Source organism: Melanaphis sacchari, unplaced genomic scaffold (genome assembly GCF_002803265.2).
Source record: "Melanaphis sacchari strain LSU unplaced genomic scaffold, SCAv2.0 Contig141_pilon_pilon, whole genome shotgun sequence".
Lineage (NCBI taxonomy): Eukaryota > Metazoa > Arthropoda > Insecta > Hemiptera > Aphididae > Melanaphis > Melanaphis sacchari.
In genome coordinates, this window is record NW_020270600.1 from 1674698 (window position 1) to 1699373 (window position 24676).

The following is a 24676-nucleotide window of genomic DNA, read 5'->3' on the forward strand; positions in this document are numbered from 1 at the left end:
TTAACTATGAAAGTAGATTTATAGCCAATAAGAAGGGACACAGTAGCGGTGAAACGAGCGTTAATGACAAGGCCCCGGTGGATTTTTACGATACGATAATGACCAACCTAAAACTATTGCGACTGCACACTTTATTGCCAATTTTTTTCCCTCTAGGCAGCCACAGTTAGCCACCGGTGCGCGTTCCATTGTCGGGAGACACGGATTTTACGACTGTTGTGTGGCAACACCGACACCACGTGCGGATAAATTATGTTTAATATAATATATTATTAATATACTTCATAGTAATGACTTATATTACTGTCATATAACGTGTGGTAGATACCTACTACAATTTACGTTCTGGCCGAATATTGTATTGGTAGCTATTTTGATTTTATGTTGCACCTTAAAGTAATGATCACTTTGTTTAATTATATTAAACTATTATAATATTGCCGTGTTGGATTATTCGATATATATATCGGTTTCAAATTGCCTTGCGATGATGATATAATTATTATAAATTTTTTTTTAAATTTCAATTATCCAAGTTGGAAAAACGGACTATTCGATTAACGGCTGAAGTTATGAACAAAAATTATTCAATCTAAAATATTCAATATATAACATAATACATAGTTAGTTGCATATACCTTCCTAATTCTTATGAATTGCTTTTTTGTTTTTAAGAATTTACTATTTAACTATTATTGATAAGTTATTTAGTCTTTGAATATACCAACACCATTATAGTTTCTCAGAAATATATATATATATATAATTACATATAATATTTTATTAATATTGCAACATTAAAATTATTAATGATATATGTTCACATTATTTCCTCTTTAAAATAATTTATCCATTTAATTTTTTGATATATTATGTAGGTATATAGTATCTATATGAGTAAACGCGAAATAATATAGTTTTTAATCGTGTAGATTTTAGTTATAATATGTAGGAGTATATATATTGTATTTAAAAGGCTAATTAAAATTATTGAAATGTTTATTTATAAAAATGCTAATTATGTAATTTATAATTTACGTATACTTTACATAAATGTGATTAATTATTATTTATCATAGGTATATATCCTAATTATATAAATTATACTTTTTCAAGTAACGTATAGTTGCGCGTTTGCTTAAGCTAAAAAAAAAAATAATATGTATATTATTTTAATCGTTCTATAAGTAGTGTACGTGAGTCTGTTGAATTATTTGTCGTTGTCGTCTTGCGGATGAGTCTTTTTAAAGCGTATTTCGAATATATATATACGCACACATATTATTATAATAATCGTTGACTCGTTAACGATGTGAGAACGCGATTGTATTGTGTATACCAAAGTATTTATATAGGTATATAAATACTTTATGTAATGGAATTCAATAAAATAACATTTAAGAAAAATATAAAATGATAATAATTATTTTCGTTGTTCCCATTCGTGTGGTGGTAGTGTTGACTGGTGAGATGAGGCGGTAGAAGTGTCGTACAAAAAAAAAAACGTCAAGTGCACGTCATCGGAATAACATACCACGTATATAATATATGTACCTACTATACCTATATGTATAATGTTTACATACTTACTGCGTTACACGCAGTATACATACACACACACACACATATACTGTGTGCTTGCTTATGTGTACGAACGACGAGTGGGGTCAGTAAGAGAAAAAAAAACAAAATAAAAATAAAAATTTCTTTTTTTATTAATATTCAGAAAAAAACTCTCGGCATTTGTGCTACAGCCTGTTATACACCACCTATACCACCGCCCTGTCGTGTCCTACGTCAAACCCCCGGCATTGTGATGTCTAGCGCGGGATGCAGTCGGTGGCGGTTGTCGTCTCGGTCGACCGGTCGGTGCGCGCACGGGGGCGGGTCCGTGCACCGTAAAATGCTGGATTGGTCGGCCGGCCCCCGCCGAACAACAATTGACAACCGGCTATAATATAATATCATATATATATATATACTCACCTAAGTCGCGCACGTTTTAAAAACAGCCCTTGCCGATTATATTATTATCGCCGTCGCCTGTATACACGTATATATAATAAGAGTGTATAGGTGTATACGCTATGTATATATAATAATATGTTGTAAGAGAGAAAGAGACGGACGGACGGATGGACTGAGACGTGGCGACCGACCTTTTCATCGTTGATTAATGATCAATCGCATCGGGTTTTCGAACGAGTGTGGCGTGTCTGTGTGCTGCGTGCCGCAAAAAAAAAAAAAAAAAAGAAGGCAAAATCCTTTCCTTTTACTCGTGTCGCCCCGGCGACGGCGACCTTTGATCCCCGCGCACACTGTCCCAATGATTTATTATTATGCCGCATACACGCACACACGCACGCATCACACGACACTGCACATAATACAACTCGAAAACGGCGTGGCGTCGGCATGTCCAACAACACTAATAGTGTATACTATGTATACGGTCCACATAACGCGTGTATTGTGTCGTCGTCCGCCGCGGACAATCCCGCGAGACGCCCGAAAAAAATATTGTTAACCCACCAAACGCGTCTTTTTCACGTATATCTACTGCAACCCGCAGTCAATTCGTACGTGGACGATAATACGTATAATATAATATTATGTTCGCGCGCATATGTAATATTATAATATATTATGTCTTGTGCATCACCTGTTTACTGTTGTACCCAAAAGCGTATTGTTCATTATTCATTTTAAAAGGACACGTATACTGCTATAGTACAGTATCCGCATGCCTATCTTATATAAGCGATACCAAGCAAAATCGTAATTTTTACCACGTCTAGGTAATTAATGTTAAGGTTTAAACTACACTTAGGTACCTATTAATAAATTTGCAGAAGATGAAAATATTTTCGATGTTATTAACCTTAGTTTAATAAAAAAAAACCTATTCTAATCTTTTTTTAAATAAAATGTTGTCCGATGAAGAAGTTACAATGTTTTACATTTTCTTAGATAATGTTATATCGCTTATTTGTATTGGTTTAGTTTCGTTATAATATTTTGCTATATTTTTCATATTTCCCATATAAATTAGATGGAGACAGTATGACGCCGAACATACAGGTATCACTTCTTTTTCCATTTGTGTCTTTTATCAAATTGAATTGTATAACACGCAGTATTAGTTAATATATTATATATATAATAATCGTAGTTTCGAACATATATTGCATATTATATTTTAAGAATATGTGGACTTGTATGACTTATATACAATACTCTAATATTTAATGAGAGTTTTACGATAGTTTTTAACTAATAGATACGTGTTCATAGGTACTAAAGGGCCATTTTCATTTCTTTATACAAGATTAATCATGTAATTTAGTCTAAATGATCCATATTTCTACTATAATTTTTTTCTGATAAATTCATAAACTTAAAAGAATCAGTTTGATCATCTATTAATTTTTGAGCTCATAATCCACCAAACGAATATAACTACATCATATTATTATGGTTCGTGTAATTTGTGTGAATGAAGCAGTCAAATACACACTAATACATTGGCTATTATATATTTCATGTTGGTGAAATTTTATCCAAAAATGTTTCAAATTTCAAGTCAAAAGTTATTGTTTTGCATTTCGTATAAATGCCATGTAAGCCAAATCAGCACATTTCAGTATTTTGAGAATAATTTATTTGACTGAAATTTCTTCATTCAAATAACGAGCTTTTATTTCAGTAATACAAAATTAGATAATATTTATGAATTTTTTTTGATTTTCAATTGTATACCTTTGTTATGTGTGATTAAACCATTATGTTCTTTCTATATTTTTATACCAATTCTTATGATGTATTATTTTCTCCAGAAATTGTTTTTTGAAAATTGTACACAACGATTAGTCACTACTGCGAAGGCCGTTTTTAAGGCATGTATCTTAATCTAAATCAGTACGTGGATCTGTGGTTATTAAACGCACTGTAGGTACATCAGTGAGATTGTGATATAAATTAATAACTAATCAATATAAATCACATCTAACTTTTATGCAATTCCTAGTTATGACCCGTTATATAACAGTGAGTTATAATATTATGTTTCTAGTGACTAGTTATATAGCCTCTATACTGCCAGCATTTAATAACTAATATTACATGTATGTATAACTTTTATAGTCTACCGTCTAATATTTTTGAAAACATGATAATATTGACATTTGTATCATGTTTGGGTCTTATAAAATGTTTGTAATCTGAATGAGAGTGATTGAGTTCAACAAAGTATTGAAATAACAATATAGTAACAAAAATAATTATTGCTATTACTATACCTATTGGTTAAAATTAAGTGAATCTATTTAAACCATTTTAAAAATATTCAGTTTCTAGTATATAGTTAAATAATAATTTTAGTTGGATTAAGTAAAAAAAAAAAATAATAATAATTACTAATTTGAGCATTAGAGGGGTGTTAGATTAAAAAAATCCTGGGCCACAGCCAAAAAAAAAAAAAAAAGTTTACACCACTAATTTGTCGTGTATACTATAATATATAAATACTTAAAAAAAAGTGGTATTTGATAAAATTGATACTATGGTCAATTGTATTGGAAAAACGTATAAGGTGGCATGATAAAAAATCGTTCTGATCGAATCTACCGTTCTTAGCTTTACCGTATACAAAACATAGTCTCGCGTCTAAATTTTTTATTATTATTAGATATACGTTTTTTTTGAACGACTTTCACGTGATTTTAATGACTTTATTACCGAAAATATATTCGTTGTCATTGTTATACTACATATTAATATTATTATGTTTACTTAAAGTTAATGTGTATTGCAAATGTACGCTATAAAGCCCAATTCGTTTATTGCACGACAACGATAAAGCGCGGCGGCACTGGTGACTGCGACTACCCGGAACTTTTTTTGTTTTCGTTCGCTTGTGGTCGGTGGGAGCGCAAAGAGAAACGGAGTCGGTCGGTTAGAGGCGCGCGGTAGATGCTGTTGCCGTCGTCGTAACCTTCGCCGCCGACCGTGCTCGGGAGATGGACAGTTCGTGATGAGGTGTCCGGTAGCTCGGAAGATATTTCATACACATCTTTTCATCCGTTCCACCTCCGCGTAATGGTATTTAGCGCGCGCGTTCATACCTATAATTTAATATAATTTATCGAAATCGCAACCAATACCGATCGTACGTTTTTTCATCGATATTTTATAATTATTATTGTTTATTATACATCTATTACAATTACATATTATAGTAAATATATATATATATATTATTATTATTTGCACATCATTGTATTGTATGGATTAACATGTTAATCCATGCGAAATGATATCCGAAAATGTGTGCCGGTTTGAAGAGGTTCAGCCTTTGGCGTTTTGCAGAAGATTTGATTTAGCTGATTGCAGTACTCAAGTAAGCACACACGATCATGTAATATATATATTAGTATATTTATTATTTCATTTATAAATCCGGATTATCATGATTCGTGACATATTTGACAAATATTCTCTATTTGTAATTAGCCATAATCCCACTAAGACATTAAATTGATTGAGAACGTATATTATACAGTATAAGAGTATATGATGTGTACGTTAGTTGAAGTCTCTCAAAATTGATCATTTATTATTATTATTATATTCTATTTCTTACTTATTTAAAGTATTTTTTTTATTAAATTTAACAGTTTAATTATCATTTATAATAATTTTGAATACTATAATTATAGTTTTATTTCGAGTTTACTAAATAAAAATAAATAAGTATGTAACAAGATAAATAACTTTACAAAAATACGTTAATTAATAATCACATTGATTATTTGTTGTTGATTAGCACTTATTCCGTTATAAGTATATTATTTAATAGTAATAGTATACTTTTTAATAATTTCAATGGACTTTAATCATTAAAGGTATAGGTACCTTTAAATAATTGTTTCGGTATTATTTAAACAGTTTACTTTAAAAAATGTGTAAATATAATATTTGTATTATTCTAAAATGAGAGATACATTATTCTTTTAAGAATAGTTGTATTAATTTAATATAATATTAACTACTAAAAATTGCAATTTATAAAGTTTTTAATATGCAAATTACATTTATGTATGATTAATATACCAACCTATATATTATAATCCTTTTTGAAGTCAACTGTTTAATGTACAAATGTAATGAAATACGACGGTATTTATATTAGTATATATTATTATATAGTGATATAATGTTGCACAAATATATGTATCTACATAAATAATACTTGGATATTAAATTTGTTTGTACTATAGATGTACCTATACTATATAGTTATGTTACAAACATTTATTATAGCTATAATAGTTTATTATACAGTCGTAAAATTTTAAAAATTAACTCATTATTATAATGTTATACGCTAATATTAAAACATATGCTTTATAATTATGAACAATATTTTTATAAACGCGTAGATCTTTATCATCATCTTACCATCTTCAACATAATTTTTTTTTCCCGCAACATTTTAACACGCTAATGTATTAGATCAGTTCTTTATCGACCCTATGCAGAGGTGTACATTGCACAAGTTATATTGTATTTACCTCTGTTAATTCGTATCATTAGCACTGTGAATCAACGTATCTGGTAAGTTTGGAGACAAACAATAGTCTAGCAATTATATTTGAGGAGAGACTTTAGAGAGGGTAGATTTCATATGAGCATTAGTAAATTATACAATACGCCACTCTCAGCTAATTATTTTTAAATAACATATACTTTAGCTAGATGATATTATTATAGTATATATTTTAGTGTTTTTATAGACGAAACATGAGATTGATTGTTAGAATTTAAAATTATATATCTATATATCCATGTTTTGATAGCCGGTGCTTGGTATTATTGTGGTATTACATTAAATATTTAATCATATTATAATCAAATGTTTTGAACATGGAAACCGCGGTTTCGTATACTTAAAAACCTAGTGAAGTCATACCAAAACAACAGCACGATTAACGAATGTCGAAAGCCGCGTGTGATTATTATATTATTTTTACTATTATTATTATTATTATTATCATTAAATTATCATCATTATTATTATCATTGTTGCTATAAGGGATACGGGGCACATGGGTAACGTGTATCGGTCATTAAACGAGGGAGGCGTTGTGCAGTAAAATACGTGCACGAGCTTCGGTCGTCGTTGTCGTCGACGTAGAAGTGTGTTCGCGGTGCGTCCTATATGCGTTTTATACAACGCCGCTCGCGGTTAAGTCATATTATTAATACATCGGGAGACCTTAAATTACACGTAATACTATGCTGCGGGCGTGTATATGTGTGTGTGTACGTACGTTCGTATGTGTTTGTGTATATAACTCGCGTCTATTAAAGTAATTAGGCTTTGCGTGAACGGGTCGGCCACAGGTTTTTTTACATCTTTCTCTCTCGTTCGCTTCTTTACTTTTTTAATTTATAGTCGGCCGTCCTTCAAACGGCCGCCGACCCGCCTGCCTGCGTTTATTTGATCTACACAATTTTCCAAATTATATACGCCCCCTAATAAGTCTCACAGTCAAATTCAAATAAGGCGCCGCCGCTGCTCTATTTGTCAACGCGTTCTACCGGGTTGGGGTGCGCTCATACGTTCACCTGCGCGATGTGCATTTGTTCGAAAAATTTCCCATAATAATATCTCGCCGAAAAAGAATCAGAATTATTGCTATCCATAATATTATATGTATGATGTAAATATATATATATATATATATATATATATATATATATATATTGATAGCTGTAAGTAAACAACATGTGTATTTTTGAACAATAACAACGACCTTCAAACGTAATTATTATACCAATTATAAAATTTGATCGACCAAATAAATCTTTACCGTGCCCATAATAATATAATAATTATTTTTAGTAATGAGCGACAACAATAAACTACTTTGTAGTTCGTATTGTATATATCTCAAGATTGATGACAAAAAAATAGCCAGTCAAAAATCACATAATATTCTTTTACCTTTATTGGTTATTAGAAGTTAAGTACGTATTACAAGTTACAGTCACTATTTTTATAAATGATGTTACTTTCAAACGTTATTTATATTAATGAGACATTCAGATGTTTTAAAAATTGGCAAAGAACGATTTCTCGTGTACATAAAAGTGTTGAGTAAAAAAAAGGTTAAAATTTTGATCAGGAAAAATGCTTAGAAATAAGGTATGTTTGTTTTTTATTTTTTAAAATTGCATCTTTAGGAAAAATAAAATATAGTATAGAGAGGGCAAGATTCTTGCATAAGTAATTTTGGAGAGTAACTTAATTTTAGTTACAATAGTTATACTGTAATTAAGTTACTTCCTAAGAAATTTTATGGTAATATAATTAAATTTTAGTTTTTAAGTTATTTATGCATAATTTAAATTACTTTTTTTTTAGTAAAATTACTAAATTAATCGTTAATTAAATTCTTTAAATACATTTTAAGAACCAATTTATAATAATATATTTAAATATATCATAAAAGAACTTTTTTTAACGGTACATATATATGTAAAAGCTAGCATGTGTTACAAAAATATTTATTTTTTTTTTAATAAATACTAAATTGAAAAATCCTTTGTTATTTAAAATAAAGAATAAAATGTGCTTAATAATTATTCTCTTAGTTAAATATTTTTTATAATTTTATATTGTTGATTGTCATTACTCATTATTAACTCAATGTATTGACAACATAATTTTATTATAATAGGCTTCATATGCTCCAGTTATATTTTTGAAAATAAAAATATATAGTAACTTTAAATATTATAAGGTGACCTTTTGACAACTAAAAAGTAATATAACTTGATTAAAAAAAAAAACAAAATCAATTTTTTCAGATATTAAACATTGTTATAATATAGTTTAAAATGTTACTAGTTATGATTAAATGATCATTGAAGTACAAAATAATATATTACATAGAAAATTTTACGTATTTTATCGATGAATAATAATATTTACTTTATAAAATATATATTATTATGAGGTACCTCCACTGAGTGGCCCCTTCACTCATTTTATGTTCTATTCATGTGTGTGTGTGTGTGTGTGTGTGTATTTCCATCTAATAAGCTTATTGTCCAATATTATGTAACAGATGACCTAATATACAAATTTTAAGAAAAAAAAAATATTGATTTTAAAGTGTAAACGTGTAAAAAGAATCAGTTATGGTTAATAAAAAACTTAACTGAAATTGTATTCGGTTAATCCATGTCCACCATCACAAATACATCCAAAAACGTGCGTTAATGGCAGTCGGAATTCTTTCTTTGCTCCGTCAATAAAGGAAATGTATGAAACTACGCTGAAGCAAACTCTATAAAAAAATAAATCTTTGTGCATAGTTTAGCGAACACGTGAACTACCTACGTTATTGTTATACTGTCTGTTAATCATTTTTTTTATTTTTTTACGATCATCGATTGACATTGCCTCGCACATCGCGTAGTTTTAGGTAGGCACCGACCAAAGCAACTTGCTGCACCAAACATACCGCTCATTACACCACGTGCATCATATTATATTAATATAATATTATGTACGTAGTACGTACACATCCTATATTGAGAACCAATGATGGCCAGAAGGTCTGATAGGTAAAGGCATTCATATAAATAATAAATGCCACTGAGATTATGATTTATTCGCCTGATGTTGTCGGGTGCCTCGTAGAAATTATATGGGCCTCTCTCGCATTCAATAATGTTCCTGTCCGACAATATAATAATGACCGCAGCAGCCGCGCGTAATAATAATTATAATGATAAAGTTACCTGTTTATTATTATGATAGCTGGTGAAGCGGTCGGTCGTTTACGGTGGTGGTGGGGCGGGGACGACAACGACGACTGAGATATACCGGCAGTATTAATACTATGGCTATGCTCTCACAAAAATCCCAGTAAAATAAATGAAAAAAAACAATACAACGTATTAACATGATGGTACAACTTATGCGTAAAAAGGATTAAATGCAACCTTCCTCCCTTCCCCCCAAGTATTTTAATAAATTTATATATTTTTGGTATCTTTAATATTATAATACTTGTATACTCGTACTTTATATACCTACCGCTGCCTATTAAATATAAAGGGAAACGACGACGACGGTGTGTGTATACTCGTCCTTAAAAATGTTAATACGCCATTATTTACCTAAGGTCGTCAAAAAATTACCATCGACCTTGGTCTGTTGTCGAGAGGCAGGCATCAATCAACAAATTCTCGCGCTCGCGATGCCCCACGTATATACAAAACACACACATTCACATACACACATACTCTGATGGACGTATACCGAATACGCGGTAGTAGGTATATTGCTGTGCGGGTGAGAAATATATTTATGTATATAAAATTAAATAATAATATACGTGTCCAGTTCGCCGTCGTCGCGTATATACATACGCTGAGAAAACTGACTGTTCACACTTCACACAAACTATTACCTCCGCCGCAGCATCCGATCTCGCGTGAAAACTTAATTAGCGTCTTACACGGGCCGCGTGCGATTTATTTAAGATAATATACCATAACGCGCTAATGACGCGCGCGCAACGGTCGGCGTAGGTAATGGGCTCTGAAGAAAAATAATACACACACACATATAATACAACAAACAAATTATGCTATCCAGCCAACAGTTCTTCGGGACCGTAGTCTTTCTTCTCTCTCCTCCCGCGGTTAATAAGGACTTTTTTTCTTCCCAAAACGGTGTGTAAAATATTATATTATTACCGAACGCCGCGAGTGAGTGCAGAGACGGCCAACGCCGCTAGATTATTATTATTATTATTATTATTATTATTATGGTTGTAAAACTTGACAAATTGCCGAGCGACAGGTTTCACATTGTTCTTAGACCACGTCCACTAACACACACACACGTATAAGAATATACGTGTACACACATTATAATAATTATAATAATAATACGACGTATTAGTCCGTATTGAGCGGCTGCTCCGCCAGCTATTTGCGAAATTCTCACGCGACATAACCGACGAGCTTTCTCTCTCCCGGGGTGAGGAAAATCTGTCGGTTGTCGCCCACGCTATAGCCCGCTGGTCACTGCACCCGCCACCGTGTGGGGGTATGATATATGTACGGTATAACAGATATTATATTGGTACGTTAAAGTCAAAAAGTGTCTGCATGTAGAGGTTATTTATTTTAGTAACCAATGTCAATCTATCGCTCGACGTATATATTATATATAATACGGACGCCAGTGTGTGTGTGTGTGTGTCTGTGTGCGTGTGCGTATGTGGTCGCTCCCGTCAAGTGAGCACGAAATTATTTAAGAATTCTATTCAAACGACTTGACGCGTCGTCCACTCTGACAAATAATAAATAATAATAATATTATATACGTATGCGTATGTGTCTTGTGTGTCCGGGCGAGGGAGGGAAAGGCAAAAAAACGTCAGTCACACGTTAACGGCGTGCGGAGGCGGAGGACACACGTACGTGGTAGCAGCAAGAAGAGCTGTTGTAGTTATGCGGAGAGACCGACGGACGGGCAAAGATAAATATTTACTCAAATACACTTGCCCAGATCGACGGCCAGCAGGTAGACTTTTGTACAATATAATGTGCACTCTGGCAAATGTGTTGACTCCGCGCATGATAATTATCATAACCACTTGAGACGACAAAATTCACCTCGGGATGGTAAAATAATAATCCCGCGTATGGAAACGTACCTACGCATATATATATAATATTATATTATTATATAAACGTGCGACTACCTACCACAAAATATTATGTATACTATAGTAACATTTATATATATAGCTGGAAGTGCGTTTTTATTATTATTATATTTTCATTTTTGGAATTTTGGGTCGAGTGCTGGCGTGTATGCATCTATGTATGCATGTATATATATATATATATATATATATATATATATATAATGTATAGTCTCATCCCTCGCCGGATTCGGGGGCTCCATCCTCTTATATATAATAATAATACATACACTATACACGCTTATAATAATATGCGCATAATAGGCCTACCGTTTTGAATTCAGACGGTGGTTTTAGTGTTATTGTGTTATATATTTTTCTCTCCCGCACATACATAATCACGCAATCAGCGTTTCAAAATCGAGGGAAACGAAATAATGTGCATTTCATCGTTATTGTTGTCGTGGCCCGCCATCGCCGCGGCGGGTCCATAATATTACGCGTCATATGGATGACCGTCGTCGTCGCGTCGTACCTTGAATTTAACAGCTACCTGCTCGCGCGGATATATTTTTAAAATTTTAAGTATAAAATCGACGTCGGACAAAGACCCGCAGACGAGCGCTTATTCAAGTGCCCGATGCGCCAACAACCCCTTCAAAACGATTTGATTGTACAATAAATATTCGGCATTGCGGACCATTTAGTAAGTGCTTATCGGGCCTGTAATATATTACGTTGCAGTTGGACAACATTAAAATGTCAAGAGGAAAGTAATTAACCCTTATACTTATCCTTACATTATCTCCTACATTGTATTTCATATATACGCTCAAGAACTGTTGTTTAGGTTCATCTTCGCATTATTTTTTAATTATGATTTCGTTCACATTTTAATTATCGGAATTTTAAAATGCATAAACCTATGTCATATTTTCTAATGCACATCTTTTTTATGACATTTAAGCAATATATTGTGGTGATAGAATCTTTTTTTTTCAAATTAGAATATATTTTTAACTATAAATTGTAGAACGTAGTTATTTTATTTTTTTTTTTTAAATGTTAATATACCTATCTTAATCAAAATTTTAACGATCAGTTTTGAGTTTACAATCTAGATTAGGATAATGGCCTATAATAATAGGCTTAAAAGATAGGGTTACAAATTATACATGTATAAAATATGAAATAGGTGTAATATTTTGTGTAGTGCACTATAAAAAGTACCACACTAAACAGCATTTCTTTATTAGACTATTATTTATAGGTAGTCAACAATTTTTACAAATTGTAATATATCATTTTTGTGCTTATCAATATCGTTGCATTTTTATAAATATTTAAAACATTGTGAATGCTTATATAATTTAGAATAATTACGGTTTTATCTATAGTACCACCTACTTATAATCTATATACCTAGATAACCGTAATTATAATTTTAAATTTTACACGTACACAATTTATTATGTGTATGATATTTTTGTTGTTAGTTGAATAAGTACTTAATACATTATAATAGTTGTTAGTTTTGTATTTCAAATTATTATTAATAGCTATTTGTTCAATACAACTATGTTTTTTTTTCTTACGACGATTTGTACTAATTATTGTTTCGAACGGTAACAACTATTTATTTATCACTATTTTAAAAATTTTAACACATTACATTGGTACGTGTTTACTAATATATGTGTACCTATATGGGTTTTAGAAATTGTGTACGTTATAGGGGTTTTACGTATCCACCTCTCTCGTATACTTTCTTGATACATATTTTTGATTTTATAGTGGCCTGAGTGTATTGTTTTAAAAAATACCGCGTAATATAATTGAGATTTCCATAAAAAAAAACTTTTTATTATAAAATGTCATACTAATTTTTATATCGACTTCTTTATCATAAATTATAATTTATACTATAATAATTGATAGGTAGATGCTTAATAAGTAAAAAATAAATTAATTTCTGTTTTTATTTCATATTGCGAGTGTTTGAGAATTGTCTATAACATGAGTTGTTTTCAAGCGTAAATGTAAAGCTGTTCAACAATTAACTTGTAACGTGTAATAAAATAAGTTGTATAATATATTATTTGTGATATTTTTAATCTGTAGTTTACATTCACCTATAAACATTTAATAGCTACACAAGTGCGATAACTTATTTATATTAATCACATAAGGAAGGAACGGATTTCTATGGCGATAAATATATAGTCGATCAAAATGTAGTAAATATTTTTATTGCTCATATTGTATTCCTCGAACTTATAGTTGGCCAATTCAGGGTTTCTTAAAATAATAACGATTATCTACATGTGTATATAAATAAAAGCTATTTTTAATAACTGAAGTTATTTCTTTGTGAGGATAATATTTTTAATTTTTATTTATTTATATTAAAATACTGGATGAACCTGAAATCATATGATATATGAAATTAGAGTAAATGATTAAAATCATGCATATAATATATACTAAAATTCAAGTAACATTCATGAAAAAGATATAGCGATCTTGTTAATTATGGAAAAAATTAAGGAATGATAATTAATCTTGATTAATTTCATTATTTTAATAATAGAGCGATTGATCAAATATATAGTTGTTTAAAGAATCACAAAATATGGAGTAAGAACATTTTTCAATAACTAAAAGCGAAGATTCCAAAATTAACTTGAGATAGCATTGCAGGGCATCAACTTTACCATTAATAAGCATACACGAGTAGAAAGAAATTTTGAATTTAGCCTATTTTCTTACTACCTACATAATATAGTTGTATCATATGATTTGAGATACAAAGATTAATTGTTATTTAATTAAATAATATAATAAACTGTAATATAATGAACATAGAATATTAAGGTTTTTACTAATTATTATCTGACATACCAATAATAATATTATTTGGTTATATGTAATAAATACTATCTTAATAATTCTTGGATGATTTAGAAATTCATCATATTGTATGTTAGTTATGAATGTTATGATAATATGATAACATACTATGAGTAATGACTATTGATTTCTTTTGTTTTATTCATAAATTAATATCAATCATACGAAAACGTGAAAGTTTAATTATTGCCAATGCTGAATATCGTATCGTGTAACGGGTTTGCCGTATACGTGTAACATACATATTTAAACAATATATAATTTTTGTTTTGTTACGTTAAAAAAACGCAAAATAAATTATAATTAATGTTTTCGGTTGAATTAATATTAACCATTATAATGATCTAAAAATAAAATATCATTATAATTAATTCTATTTTTGGCATTACAACAATAATTTTCTAGGCATATTATTCTGGATGTTATTTATTGAGTTGATACAATATAAATTTAATATACTCTCCTAAGCGTATTATACTTTGATTTAAAATACAAACAAAAAATAAAAGTCGTATTACGTGACCATATAGGTACATTTATGATCTGCTCATTTTCCAATGTGTCTTTGCATTTGTCCCAAATGATAAATTACCAAAATGTGTTAGGGATTTGCCTAATTATTTGTATTTAAAATTTTAAAATTTGTATTATTAAAACGATAAATACATGCTCAAACAATATGACGTGATCATTATAATCATTACAATAAGTTATTTAAGTTATAAAATGCCTGTGCTGGTGTACAAATCGAACTTAAAACGGGTAAATTTTGTATAAACATACAGGTTATCATACAAGCTAATCTCATACATATCAGCTATGATTAATTATGAAACTCTATCGCTTTAGGGCAGGATGGGCTACACGCGAACGGGCAACAGTGGAATGGACCAGCGAGGTTGGCAGGACTTGGCTACGTGCAGCCCCATGCTGGCGTTCCCAGTCGAAGGACAGCACCACCACCATCAGTCCCATTACGGTCAGCATCCGTCCAGCGCGATCAGTTACCCGCCCGGGCCCGGCATGTATCACCATCCTCATCACCACCAACACCACCACCAACACAACAACCACAACAGCAACAACAACACGGGAAACGTATTGTTGCAGAACGTAAGCCTGTGCGCGCCTCCATTACCACCACCTCCGCCAGCTACGTCCATTGATATGGGCCATCCGACCACGTCGTCTTCGTCGTCGTCCCTGTCACACTATCATCACCACTCTTCGTCGATCGGTACGTTATCTATATATATATATATTATATATATGCTGTTTAAAACTTATCTGTACCCAATACTCATGAGCGTTTCCAAAAATATTCAATTCACTGCATTGCCAACGTGCGCAAACACCCCGTTGGATACTATAACAGGCGATGAAAAATAAATTTATAATTCGAAAGTTTGTTGTATTATTATTTAATATGATGTTGAGTTCGTCTGGTATATAGGTACGTCTAATAGTAAAAACGGTTTAGTGTAAAGCCCTATTTTATGTTTGTCGTGTCATGGTGGTGTTATTTATTTCGATTTTTGTTTGAAATCAAAAAGATCACTGGGCCTCACTGAGAAAACTCGTTTGTAGGCCCAGGATTATCCGAGTAAAGTAATCTTGATAAAATATTACATATCTAAAATATAACATGAGAGATACATGACAAAATCAAATAGAAATACAATAAAATTACGTGATATTGGATTATAAAAATAGGGTTTGAATTACAATTCAAATATACATTTTAAACTTTACTCGCAATGTATTCATGTTTGAGCCAATGGACAACATGTTTTTTAAAAGCAGGTAAAGGCATATTAGTTATATCTGAGTTCCCAAGAAATGATATACTCTATGGCATCCGATTTCTTTTTAGTCAGTCTAAAGAATAATTATTAGCTGCGTGTCTTGTGTTAATTTCATGGTTAATATGTTTATTGGTTATGTTTTTTTTAAGCTTATGGTTATCATTTTCATGTATAAGTTGTTTATATTAAGAACGTTAAAATCTTCGTTTTGCTGGATACTTCCCATCTTTTTTACTAGCAATTTAATAATTGAATTTTGACATTATTGAAGTTGTACCAAAACATTATCATATATGCCCCTCCTCACCCTATTACGCTGTATGTAATTACTGATTCAAGTCCTTCATTGGTAATATCTTTCTTAATTATTTTATTATATATATCAATTTCCTGAATTTGAATTATAAAAAATGTCCAAGAACTCACAAAATCTTAAAATGTTATACATACATGTTAAATATTCATATTTCTCCATCATAAAATAATTATCTAATTTAAGAGTTCAAAAATAAAAATGCATTTCTTACATTTTTTCCATAAGAAATTTTCTAGAAGTTGTACTACTTAAGTTATTTATTTTTTGGACAGTTATTTTAGTATATACTGTTCATTTAATAATGTAAAAATAATATGAAATTGTATACCACTATACAACTAAGTCCGAAATATTGATTAACAGCTACAAATACAAAATTGAAAAACAGATTTCAGATCAATATTAATCATTTAGTTAGGTTAAGTAACATTTTTGATTAATTAACGAAAAAAAAAATATAATAAAAATACTTAAAAAAAATAAACCAGACAGACAGACAGACTTTACAGACCATAATTTGTACAGATTGTTACTGACAGTGAAGTTGTATTTGATGACTTTGTAATTTGGATCTATATAGAGATCCTTTATCGTTGGAGTTTAATAGCCTCACGATGACTTGCAATCATTTTATATTGATAAGGTTTTTTGTTATTTTAAAATTTATTACAATTATTATAAATTGAATAAAATTATCGGTTATATAATAATTTTAATTTTTAGCCAACCATCTCGCTCCATAAATAAAAATAACGTACAGATGGGTTTATTTTATTTTAATAAATAGATACTTAATATATTTTAAGGTTCAACACGTTTTAGAATTTGTTGGTGGTATAAACATATTATCAATATTGTATAATCATTAGATATTAGCCATATTTATATGCTGCTGTACATGCATATTATCGCTTATAAATCAATAGAAGTATTTAAAATACCGGTAGAATATGTAATTTTAAACATTTTTTTTTACATATTTAAATGTATCTTGTACAAAGATAACCCCTCCTCTAAAATATAATTTAATCTCGTCTATGCGCCTATGTCTCCGAATTTATATTTTTTAGTTTACCTTCTTTCACATTAGGTTCATCATTATATCAATACAATTATTACTGGACGATAAATTTGCGTGAATTGATTGAAACGTTTTCCATCATGATCGCCTCCTATGGTATTATATTACGATACTAGACTACAGGCGTGCCTACAGTCGCATACCCATCGCTTACGTTCAACAAAATATTATTTAATAAATTGTTATATATGTATTTGTGATACAGGTGTGTCGACCAATTGCAATCTAAGTTCGGCCGTCGCCACTTCACTTCACTTACCCGGCAGTTCATCCGAACAACCTGCTGCGTTCAAGACGGAACCCCATCAACATGAAATGATGTTTCCCTACCAGGTAATAATCAATTGTATATGGTTACAGTCATTTGCAAAATGTATGATAAGTGGTATATATATATATATAAGTATACTTGGTACCGTCAAAGCCTCAAATTACTGGTCAAAGCTAGGTTTTAAAGTAGAATAAGTAAAAATATTTTTTGTCCTATTTACAAATCACACTCGGTTGAAGCTGCAAAGTAAAAAATTTTTATTTATTCTTCGAGTTTTCTATTAAAGCGTTTAAAACGTGTAAGTACCTATGTTGAGTGATTCTTTTATCAAACAAAAATCATTATTTAAAATTTATTAACGTTTTAGAAAATATTTTTTTTTACATAATTTATATTCAAAATAAAACATTTTAAAATAATAAGTATTTTTTAATATTTTGTATAGTTATATTTTTAATATCTTTTTTACTCTTTTAAATAAAAACATATATTTTTATTTTATGTTCTGAAACAAAATATTTTTTGAAGTATTTTTATATATATATCGAAATTTGAACGAGTATAATTGATGAGCTATAACTATTTAAAGTGTTTGTTGTCGATTGGAGTGGTACCACAAAATTACAGTTTACTACTTCACTCATTTAAGCTTTAATTAATTATGATTCATAAACAACCCGAATTTAGATAAATAAGTATTAAAATATTTTGCTTCAAAATATAAGATTAAAAATGTATATAGTTATTTAAAAAAATAAAAAACTTAAAAAAGTATTTTTAAAACGTTAATAGTTTTTTAAACAATGAGTGTTGTTTAGTAAAAAAATCACTTTGTATCTTTATGTCAGAGTAAAAACTCACTTAATTTATTTCAGTATTATTTTTGAAAATATCAGAAAAGACAATATTATTTTTATTATGTTCAGATTTATCAACGTACTATAGTTTTTAAATTATTTCATAATTTTATAACGATTAATAATTTATCTGTCAATAAGTTACATTATTTATTTTTAACTATATTTTTAAAGTAATACAACTAATATAGGTATATATATAATATTCGTATATATTTAATTTTTACTTGTATGGAAATCAATCTAGAGACCTAGATTGTATAAAATAAAGTTTTAATATTTTATGGTATTAAGATGATGTATTTATATGTTTTTTTTATTAAAAAGACGAAAAACTGCATTGGTATTTTTATCCTAGTGCGATTAGTGTGGATATTTATATTATAATGTGATTCTTTTATTAAAAACACTAGCTCATTATTTAATAAAAAAAAAAAAAAAAATGTTTAAAAAGATTAAATTTCTTGATAAATAATATACGAGAAACCTTATACTCAATTTTCAAGCTTTTTAATTTCTATTTTTAGTTAATAAAATTTTATTATCATAATATTTAAATCAACAAAAAGGTTTAAAATTTAAATTGTTTCAAATAACTGAAAAAACCCAAAATATTTTTAAAATGCTATTTTAAATATTTAGTAAAAATGTCAAGTGTCCTATAGGTATTATTTCTTGATATACAGTATAGTAAATTACCGTTAACTGATGTTGCTTAAATATTTTCGTTTTCCCTTATTTTAGATAGATGTAAAATTATTCTTTTACTTTTTACTTCCAGATGTACAATATTGATCCAATTTTCTACCAGAAATCATCCTTAATATTAAAAATGTAATCTTTATCTATTTATTTTTGTAGTACAATCAGAACACAAAATTAAAAAAATATACATATTATAAAGATTCGACCTAATCCATGGATGGGGTGGAGTAATATTACATCTATCCCGCTCATAAATACGTCATTGCGATCTGAAATTTAGTGAAATAAATTATATAGATAGAGACCTCTATAGTAACAATTAACAGATATAATTATACAGCTTTGACAATATAGTGATCGTATATCTATACATTATAATTCGTCTATGATATTAGTTTTAGTTATTACCTATATTAATGCTATATTATCATATTTGTTCGTATTTTTAGAATCACAATAACGAAATGGCTCCTTCATCGGATGGACTTTTGTCGTCAATATTAAACGACGACGACTTGCAGCTTATGGACCCGTCGATGGGTGCGGACGGTAAGAACGTCATAACTTATAAAAAATACAGTCTCCATAACTTATGGGAGTTTCCTTTTTTCCATAATATATAGGTGGCATGTACCCTGTGAGGATGATGGACACAGCTAGCAGCTCAGTGCCGTGCAACAACAACTCGATGAATACTGCAACCATGGTACAAAACGGTAACGCGGGCGGTGGTGACTCAGATAGCGCTGTCAGTTCAATGGGTTCAGAACGCGTGCCCTCTCTGTCATCGGACACCGAATGGATGGAAACCAACTCAGACAGCGGGCACAATGATGGGTACCCATCACATTCCCACCAAGAATATGGGTGAGTCCTGCAAGTTATCTTGTTATAAATTACGATGATTACTACATTTTTAATCTTGTCATGTTTTATATTTTATAATATTATGTTGTACTATACAAAATAAAATAGAAAGAACTGACTTATTTAACTATCTATATAAAATGCTGTTGTGTGGATAGAAATCCATTTCACTTCTACTTGGAGATTAAAAATTTTGTATTTGTATTTTGATTATTTTATATTAAAAATAACATTTTTTTAATAATTTGTTGACATTTTTAGATCATAATATCTTATTGATCAAATCTTCGATTTTTTGCGAAAATGAAGTTTTTTCGTTGTTTTTATGTTATTAATATAATATAATATCATAGTAGTTGGTATCTTATAAAAATTCCCCAATTTTGTTATCATTAGATTAAATTAAATTAATTGATTGTAGTGTATAGGCCGTTATAGTTTATAAAAGCCGATATGGTTTATTAAGATAATTGATGGTTTACACTATACATTAGTAACATACCTTGGAGACAAAATCGTAGATATTATATTTATGTGATTGTTTCTTACGGGCTAGACCATCCGTTTTTAATTCGTATGTTTGTCTGGATATTAACACTTGGTGTATCAAAAAGCAAAATCAAATCATAATATGTTTACCAAACAAAATTGAAAAATAGTGTGTTTAAACGAAGAAACCTAATAATTCGGTATCCGTTCTTGGAATTTTTGAGTACTGGACCGTGTTGTTATTTCAATAAATTTCGTTCTTATCGGTAACATATCTGTATTTGTTGTCACCAAATAGTATACACAGAGAGAGGAGACGTCTCGTGTCAGTTGACATTTATGAAAAATTATTCTTAATTATACATTAAGGGTATTTTATTTACGTTTAGTTATGTTATTGTTAAACTAGTATCGTACAAACCAACTTACAGTGGTTAGAGCGACTTCTCTCGTTTTTTTTTTTTTTTTTTTTAATGATTTAAATGTATAAACCTTAGTAACTAATTACTTTTGTCTCTTAAAAAATATTTTAATATTTTGATTAAAAGTATTAAATTTTCCAATTATCAATTTACTTATATTAAGTAGAGTTAATGATATAGTAACTATAAAAATTAAATCAGGATTAATAAAACTAATGCGGTAATCATTGGAAAGAAATACGATTATTAAACACTTGACATAGAATATTTCAAACTTTTTTACTTTTGATATAATATAGGTATAATTTATAATCATGGATCATGTGTTCCTCTTAAATCTGTGTATATTTATATTCTAAATGTTAATTCGTTTGAGCCCATTTGGTTGTAGATGATAATCATCATCTTGACATTTGTGATTTCATTAATTGTGTTTTATTTATATACCTTGCACATTGGTCACACTTAAAATTTTGGTTTCGGGTAAAAAAAACACAATATTTACCAATTAAAATTTTTAATGTATGGAAATTCGTGACTGGAGGAAAAATTTAAATAATCGATGGATGTTATATTTATATATAGTACTGTCCCTTCGTACTATAACACAATGTAACAGGTATATTTTGACATTGTATATATTCTATAGACACAATATTTCTGTATAATATAATATAGTACCTGTAATATACCTATAATTTATTTTATTTTATTTACAATGTCCAGAGCTTTTATTGTTGGTTAGTAAATTATTATATTATTATTTCACTTAGAAAAATGAGGTGGTTGGACAATTATCTGTATTCCGGAAGTCGTGGTCACTCGGCTGCTCCACAAAAGAAATATCAGTTGTACGGGAGGCGCCTCACAGATCCCGTATCAGGTACATATTATATAATTAACATTATTAATGTGACAATACTGAAATGCTTAAGTTGCTCGGTAAAATAATTCTCATGGCGTGGTTTTATTTTTTTATTTTTGTCTTATATTTTTAGGGACCCTGAACGCCACTGAAACAACAAGGCCGAATCACGCCGGTCTAGTACCCGATTCATTGAATCTACCATATGATATGTCTGTCAGGGAAGGAATACCAGTACCCGGTTCTTCACAGTTTAACAGACACATAGCTGGTACGTAATTTTAACGTGTTATTATTATCTATACTTAATTGTTTAATTTTTAAACTATTTCGTACTTGGGCGTTACTAGATAGCCGTGGGAGACATAAATAGGCTTAATCACCACTCCCCTACAAAAAAACAACTCTTTATTCAAGATATAAATATAAATATAAATTGCTTCAAAATACAAAATTAGATTTGATATTATTTAAAGTCTATATTATGCCTAAAGAGTTATTAAAAATACTTATCGAAAAAATGTTAAACTAATTAAAAGATTTGATTTTTATATTTCAATAATGCATTGTAGTTTTATTATATATTCTATATAATATTATTTATTTTCAATTATGGTCTGAATATTAAGGTTGTTCACGTGTGATGACGCCCGAACACCAAGTAGCTCTCAACCATACGTATGCTCTACCTGCTGAAGGTCCCAGGACACCGCGTAACAAGCTCAAGAGCAGCAGTAAGAGAAGCGAAGATGAACAACTGACAAGAGACGAAAAAAGGGCCAGAAATCTGAATATTCCTATCAGCGTCGATGATATAATCAATCTGCCCATGGACGAATTTAACGAGAGGCTGTCCAAGTATGACTTATCTGAAAGTCAACTGACATTGATCAGAGATATTAGGCGTCGAGGAAAAAATAAGGTATGTGTAGGATTCTATAATTATTTATTTTTAATATACATAACTATGTATTGTTTTGTGGACATATTTTATTAATAATATTGTTATTATTTTTAGGTGGCTGCTCAAAATTGCCGTAAACGTAAGTTGGATCAAATTCTCAGCTTAGCTGATGAAGTAAAACAAATGAAAGACCGAAAGTTCAATTTATTACAAGAACGTGAATATTTAATGACCGAGCGTATGAGAGTCAAAACCAAATATGATCTACTTTATAACCATATTTTTGGAGTAAGTTGCATATTTGATAAAAATGTATAATATATAAAATACATAATTTTTGAAAAATGGTGTTCATATAAATTTTGATGGCAATTATTTGTTTGTTTAGAGTTTAAGAGACCCTGATGGAAATCCGTACTCACCATACACTCATACGTTGCGTGAGCAACCAGACGGCAGTGTCAGTATTGTACCCAGAAATAATGGTACCCAAACCGACCGGAATCCTCGGTCTAAGCAACACAAGGACAAGTAATCTTGAAAATTACTTGATATCCGGTTATATTTTTATACCTAAATGCTGTGATAAATACTATGGATGGGGTCAAATCGCCTCGAAATTATCAGGGAGCCGTGTGTACTTAATAATTTTGCTCAAACATAATATTATACACTTTTTTTAAATTTTAATCCCAAAGACATCAGATTAATTAGATACTCCTTGATAAAAACTTTATTAAATTATTTTTAAAATAAGCTATTATTATTATGTTATATTAAAAAAAAAAAATCATAAAGTTATTTAAATTAACAAAATTTAATTAGTTTTTTCTTTTTCTTTTTTTGTTTTTTTTTTTTTTTGTTTTGTATATTTGCAAACTATTTTTTACTTGACTCGCAAAAAATATTTCATAGATCAAATATTTTGCTCAGTCACATAAGAAAAATTTCTCATAGTTATATTATGTTGCGTTTTTATTTTTTCTTGATAAAACTTTGTCATTTCTTGAATAGGGAAACGGATGGTATTGGTTGAATTTTGCGAATTCATTATAATTTATTAATAACTTGGTGAATTTCTATAATTTATTGTAAACTATTTTTTTTTCTAACCACGATGTGTTTAAAATAAAATAATATGTCGTAGTTTCTGGTTTATTAATATTGTATGTAAATTAAAATATATATCATAATATTAGAATAATTTATAAGGTGGTTAAATTTTATGACATTTGAAAATCTTTGGTTATAATTTGTATTTGTGGTGACTATTAGGTTGGTGTCTATATTATATTATATATACTGTAATATTATTTATTTTGTAACTTAGAAAAAAAAAAATGTATAATTTTTTTTGTATATTAATACTTGTATTACATACAATTTAGTATAATTAACATTTTTAATAATATTTTCTTTTTGCCTAATTTGGACGATTTATTGTTGACT

General features: G+C 29.5%; 1 protein-coding gene across 2 annotated transcripts in view; it reads left to right on the forward strand.

Moving 5' to 3' along the window:
• The window catches only part of LOC112591706 (segmentation protein cap'n'collar-like), a 93909-nt gene extending 69902 nt beyond the window's left edge, over nt 1-24007 (forward strand). For both annotated transcript variants that reach the window (XM_025335610.1, XM_025335608.1), the window contains exons 7-15: nt 15495-15882; nt 18053-18180; nt 20130-20229; nt 20304-20547; nt 22232-22341; nt 22457-22594; nt 22953-23245; nt 23342-23515; nt 23616-24007. In XM_025335610.1, the coding sequence (XP_025191395.1) occupies nt 15495-15882; nt 18053-18180; nt 20130-20229; nt 20304-20547; nt 22232-22341; nt 22457-22594; nt 22953-23245; nt 23342-23515; nt 23616-23762 (1722 nt within the window). In that variant the 3' untranslated portion in view covers nt 23763-24007. The remainder of the gene's footprint in view (nt 1-15494; nt 15883-18052; nt 18181-20129; nt 20230-20303; nt 20548-22231; nt 22342-22456; nt 22595-22952; nt 23246-23341; nt 23516-23615) is intronic.
• Nucleotides 24008-24676: the final 669 nt, after the last annotated feature.